The following is a 6,000-nucleotide window of genomic DNA, read 5'->3' as shown; positions in this document are numbered from 1 at the left end:
GCGGCTCCGGGGCGCCGCAGACAGACTCGAGCCGCCGCCGCCGCCGCTCGCGCCGGAGCCGCCGCCGCCCCCCGCGCCCAGCATGGTAATGGCCGAGCCCCGGCGGCCCCCCCCGCTGCTGCCCCGCGGGCTCGGGCCCGTCCGCGTCGGCTTCTACGATATCGAGGGCACGCTGGGCAAAGGCAACTTCGCCGTGGTCAAGCTGGCGCGGCACCGCATCACGCGCAGCGAGGTGAGGCGCGGCGGCCGCCGTCGCCCCCCTGCCCCGGCCTAAGGCAGGCCGCGCCGCCGGGCCCCTCCCGCCGCCCCCCCCGGGCCTCGCCCGGCCGCGCTCCGGGGCCGTGGGGCGCTGCTGCGGCGCCTGGGGGCAGCCGGCCGGGGCGGGCTCGGCGCCGGGGGGGGCCGCGGGGCTCCGCCGCGGGCCCCGGGGCGGACAGGGCGGCTGCGGGGCTCTGCCCGGGAGCTGGGGGGGTCCCGGGGGTGGCCCGGGCGGCTCGGCGGGCCTGTGCAGCGGCGCCCTTGCAGGCTGCTCGCTCCTTTTGTCCCTTCCGGCACTGGAGCCTCCTCCTGTAGGGGAGGGATATTTTATTTACTTGAGGTGTTCGGCCGCGGGCGGGCTCTGGAGCAGGAGCTCTGGCCGCCGTTCGCGTTTCCTTGCTTTCATCTCCCCGGCAAGGGCAGCGATAACGCCTCCTGGTCTGGCCGTGGCGGGCGCCGGTGGCTCCGGCCGCATTCGGCGCGTCGCTGTCACAGGGAGGGTGCTGGGCTGGGGCACCTGGCGGCCGAGCTCCCGAGTAGCCCTCGGGCAGCGACAACTTTCTGTGAAGAGGGCAGGTTCGGACCTTGGGCTGTCCCTGCTCTCACGGCCTCTCTATCCGAAGGTTTCCCGACCTGGCCGGTGCTTGCAGATGAGCGCTGCTTCTACCTTGGTCATCTGTTCTACCAAAGGAACTTTCGTGCGTGTGTCCTGAATTCTTCAATAAATCATCCTGCCAGTTAACCAAACCCAACCTTTTTTGTCTCTTTGTTTAACTGCACCCCCCCCAGTGTATGTTACCTGATGATTATTAGCCTGTAGACCGTCAAGGTCTTATCCATCACCCAAACCAAAATCGATTTGTAAATCTGCGTGGATAAAATGCAGTCACGTTCTCTTCTTAAGACCAGGTATGTGATGAGAGTAGTGGCTTTGGAAGATCAGCTTCCTCTTTGCATTTTCTTTGGTTCTTTTAGTCGTTGCACCCAGAGGTGAGGTTTTTGTGAGGCTCTGTTACGGTTGTTTTCATTGTTTGCTGAAGAGGAGCTTACTGTGCTGCTCTGTACCAGGCAAAAGTGAGCAAAATCCTGTCTGAAGTACAAGGTAAAAAACTAAGACCCGCAGTTATTCAGTTACTGTGGTCTCGTGTGGTAAAACCGTTCTTTACAGGCATGAAAAATGCCCTTAGCGTGGACTTCACCTAAGGAAAACAAACCTGCAATGCTAACGCTGTCCTGGCCGTGCAGTGATAAATGTGCTTTGCGTCCCAAGTATCGAAAGAAATTTCTCTCATTGTCCTATTTCTTAAGTTTCATAATAAACTGTTAATTATTTTTAAATCCTTACCATTCCTGAAGAGCCAAGCAAAGACCTTGCAGTGTTAGTGTTCTGTTCCCCAGTTGGATGGCATATGCCAACCTTCTCAGTGCTTCACTTGAAGATAGTAATTTGTTGCTTACTTTTTGAGTTCTTATTTCTTTGGCAGATTTTGTAATAGGGAAGAAAACAATCTTAATTTTCATTTGACGTGTTAGAAAGAATATTTGCTTAGTATTGTTCAACATAAGAAAGGTTACAGTAAACTTAGAGCTTAACAGTTCCCCAACTCTGGTATATTTCCCATCTGTGTCCTAAGAAATTGCTAATTCCAGTGCATTCTAATACAGCCTTGTATTTTTTAACCAGCTTTCCTTTTCTGAGGAGCCTTGTGTCCAGTTTGAAGCCTTTTTTTTTTATCTTTTGCATGATTTTTACAGCAGATGTGCCTGCGTTGGAGATTTTTGCCAAGGTCTTTAATTTTTCAATACAGCCACACTGACTTTCTGCAGTAGGAGATGCAAAAATGCTTATGTGGAACTTAACGGCTGTTAGTTGCTGGAAGTATTTATGTGGCCTTTGAGGAAGGGGAACACTATGAAGACTGGCTGGTGCTGTCAGGGGAAGTTAATTCTAGCGAAATGCTGCTTTGAATAAGCGCTCCAGTTTGGAACACCTCACTTGATGTAGTGGTAGTTCACTGTGCAAGTGGAAGTCCTGCTTATTAATGTTTCTAGATGGAAGGCTGTCGGTGTTTCGTGTTTGTTCTAAACTGTTGCTTAAATTTTTGGAATTGCTAACTTCTCTCCTGTGCCTTTGTTAAACTTTCAGCGGAAGAATATTCAGTTTGTTAGGTTCTGGAAAGGCTGTAGTTGTGTACCATCAGATCTGTCCTGTGGGAAGAAGATAACGCCCTGTGTTGCTGTTGAGACTTGCTCAGAAAGCTCTTTTAAAAACAGCTATTTCCTTGTCTGAGATTCACCTGTATCTCCCATTCGAACCCTTTAAATTGGGAATCTGTGTGCTGTTGGGCTTTTATAGCATCAGTACTTTAAAACTGTATTTTTATATGGCTTTGACCTATAAAAATATTTGCCTGGTTTTTTACATAACTGACTAGCAGTAACCATCAAAGTAAAAACAGATGGGATCTTATTACCTTAAAAAGTCAGCACTTATGGATTCTATACAGAATCCATCCTTTTTATGGAAGACCTACGTATCAGAGTATAATTGGAATTGAAAATAGTAAACTTAGCAAAGTATAGGTGAAAATAAAATAAACCCAGGCATGAAGCAAACGACCCTCGTAAGACAGGGTAGTAGATGGTGTATGCAGATGAACTCAGAAATCATAACTTGAATCCTGTATTAATGCAGTGCTAAAATTGCATGAGTAAGTAGTCAGTCAGAAAAAAGTATGAAGGTTAAGAAAAATGGAGAGATTGAGATAGATATATATATATATAGATATATATATAGATATATATATTGGTAGTAATAGAGGTAGTGCATGACTCCTTAATGACAGTCCATACAGTGTGCCTCAGAGGGGGCTGCATGCTTGGAGGTGACCTTTGCTTTGCTTGTTGTTTGTGTGTTTGTTGCCGTTTAAGTTAATGACATGTGCTTTTCTGCCATGGTAATTTATCCTGTTGCTGAGAAATCCTGTGATGTCAGGGTAACTTCTGTTAAATGAGGCATGTGCAAATAAGTAAAATTTTTCCTCTGAAGCAGAAAAGGAGACTTAAGAGAACAAAAGTAATCGGAAGCATAAAGTTCAAGAAGATGGGTATTTTCTTCTAGTGAAATATGATGTGTGAAATAATGAACAGTGGAATAGGTGAAGGTACTACTTGGAAAAAAAGGAGTGCGCTTTAAGGATGAAGGGAGGCCTTTGTGAATAGCCTGTGTGTGAAAGAGTCTCGTTCCCCACCAACCCCCAAAACTCTGTAACTAATACCCCCTGAGGATTAGTCGTCTCCAACAGAATACTAGCCATGGCTCCTCAGATGAAAATGAAACCCTCCTGGCTAGTGTGGCCTTATGGTTCAGTGATGCTTTTAGCTGTGTGCTATGTTATAGGTGGTTTCCACTTTTCTCTGAAAATTCTACCAGCTCCTGATACAGGATGTGATCCTAATTTAGCTGCGAGTGCCTGATCAAGCGTGCTTAAGTACATGTAAAAGTGAATGATTCAAGTGGAGACAGCAGCTCCCTGTGCTGCATAGCACACAGTTTGAGGTAGCGGACTAATTAAGTGGGAAAATAACACCATTGCCCCCCTCCCCAACTCCCCCTTTCCCCCCCAAAAAAAAAGTCTCAGTGTGCTGGTTTAACTGTTTGCAGCTGTGGGCTCTCTAAATTTGTTGCAGGGGGGAGACAAGAACATTTCTGTGGAGCTGGCAGGTTGACCTGCTTGAGCATGATGTGCCTCATCCTAGGGGAGGTTGATGCTTTTGTAAGTCTTTGCTGTTGCCAATTGGAGTTGCTCCAGATTGCAGGAAGTTGTCTTTGTTAATGCAGTTTATCTGCTTGTAGGATGTACTGGGTTAACAAATCAGAATTTCTGTAACCTGCCCGAAACCTTAAAGCTTGGGCTGATGTGGACAAACCTCTTTTTGTATGGTAACTTGTTGGGAGGGTGTTGTGGTAGGGTGGTTTTTTTTTTATTTGGTGTTTGTTCTTAAAGAGTCGTCAGAGAACTAATGTAATCATGTAAAACCAAGGAAAATGGAAAGCTGCGGTAGCTGAAGGATAGAAGAACTTTCATATTTTTTTGGACAAGCATTTCGCCTTCAGTGCTTGGACGATTTCGTTTCCCAGATGTTAGATGAGGATTGAGCAAACTCTGGTTCCCTTAGCCTTCAGTAAAAGAGGGAAGGAAATGTGTGCTATACGTAAGATATTAAAAAAAAACCTAAATCTTTGCAAGTTTCATGATTTCATTTTAAAATAAGTCGTTAAGCAGCAAAAACTGGTGATGGGGAAGATAGGAACAGGATTCCCTTTTTTTGGGGTCATTTGAAGTATGTACTAATACTATATATTGATGCATGGTTGGGATTTTTTTCATTTGTTGTCTTTTATTTTCCTTAAAAGTGATAACTATTTAAAAAAAAAAGTGCCAAAACTAGTTGCAAAACTAGTGTAATAGTCTTTAATTTGGCATGTGCCAAATTAATTTGCTTGTGCTGTGGCAGTGATGGACCATACCAGAGAAATGAGATTTCATTTCTGTGTGCAGCCAGTCTCTTTGCACTGTCTTCTAAAGATTGAAGTGATGTTCCAACATCTCTGCAGTATGCTGGTAGTTGTTAGCAAGCTGTATAGCAAGGAACAAAACACATTTTTCAAATAGGAAACTGTTCCCCATCTTGAAGCAGCTTCTCCACCTCTAAGAATTACTTCTTTTTTCTCCTGTCATCATGACACAGCTGAGATTATGGATAAAAGTGAGCTGTTGCTGTTGAATGCACTGTTCCTTCTCACATCGTTAGCAAGAAGTGGCTGGATTTTAAGTATTTCCAAGTGTGTTTTCTCTAAATCTTCTATGGCCTTGGCAAGATACAGGAAAACTGAAGATGCCAATGGACTGATAGATCTAATCTGCATTTGACTGTAGAAGCAGTGGTGCCAGCTGCTGCTATGCTGCTTCTCCTATAGAAGCCTGCCACTGTGTGCACGTCTATATTATACACATCGAGAGTTGTGCAAGGATTGCAAATAGCAAATTTTTTTACTTCAGGTAGACACACATGCTTTTACTCTCTGTGTTCAAAACCAGCCACTTAATAGTACCAAATAACTCCACACTGTAAGACTAAGCGTGGTTTGGTGTAATGTGGTGGGTTTCTTAAGCTAAAAATCTGTTTAAACTGGAGATACCGTGCTTGTTCTTCATTAGTTTGCATCTCTTCCTCTTGCATCTCAAATAAAATATTATTAGTTAGTGGAGAGCTGTGCTTAAAATTGTTTCAGATATCCTAGAGACTGAACTAAGGTGGTTACACAGCACACACGTTTATGAATATATTAGTGATAGCTGTCCACTGAATGATCTAGCTAAAGAAGTCTTGTTTTGTCTTTTTTTTTTTTTGAACAGGTTATGGGTGCAGCAGGACAAAATGCATTTCTTAACATCATGACAGGTAGCAAGGAGCCTGCTGAGCCAGTGGCTTGTTCTGTAGTGCTCCAAAACGATTTGTTTTCCAACATTTGCAAATTCACATAACATAATTTTTTTAGCTCTGTAGTTGCCTGCAGGAGTTCAGTATTAACTGTCTTAATAAAGAGCATTTTATTAATGCTGGCATTATTATCTGGCGATATCTTCATAAAAACATTTTTGCAGAAATATTCATCCAAGTCCCTGATGCATTGTTGTACCTGAATGCCCGGTGTGTAAACAAAACTGATCTTTTCTG

The 6,000-nt window shown here is 44.9% G+C and overlaps 1 protein-coding gene across 1 annotated transcript in view; it reads left to right on the top strand.

The window, feature by feature from the left end:
• The window catches only part of SIK2 (salt inducible kinase 2), a 57,153-nt gene continuing 51,153 nt past the window's right edge, over positions 1 to 6,000 (top strand). The window contains exon 1 of the mRNA XM_074927285.1: positions 1 to 232. Within this exon, the coding sequence (XP_074783386.1) occupies positions 83 to 232 (150 nt within the window). The 5' untranslated portion in view covers positions 1 to 82. The remainder of the gene's footprint in view (positions 233 to 6,000) is intronic.

Source organism: Athene noctua, chromosome 26, assembly GCF_965140245.1.
Source record: "Athene noctua chromosome 26, bAthNoc1.hap1.1, whole genome shotgun sequence".
Classification (NCBI taxonomy): domain Eukaryota; kingdom Metazoa; phylum Chordata; class Aves; order Strigiformes; family Strigidae; genus Athene; species Athene noctua.
The sequence above is the reverse complement of the archived record's forward strand: the minus strand, read 5'-3'. Positions and strand labels throughout refer to the sequence as shown.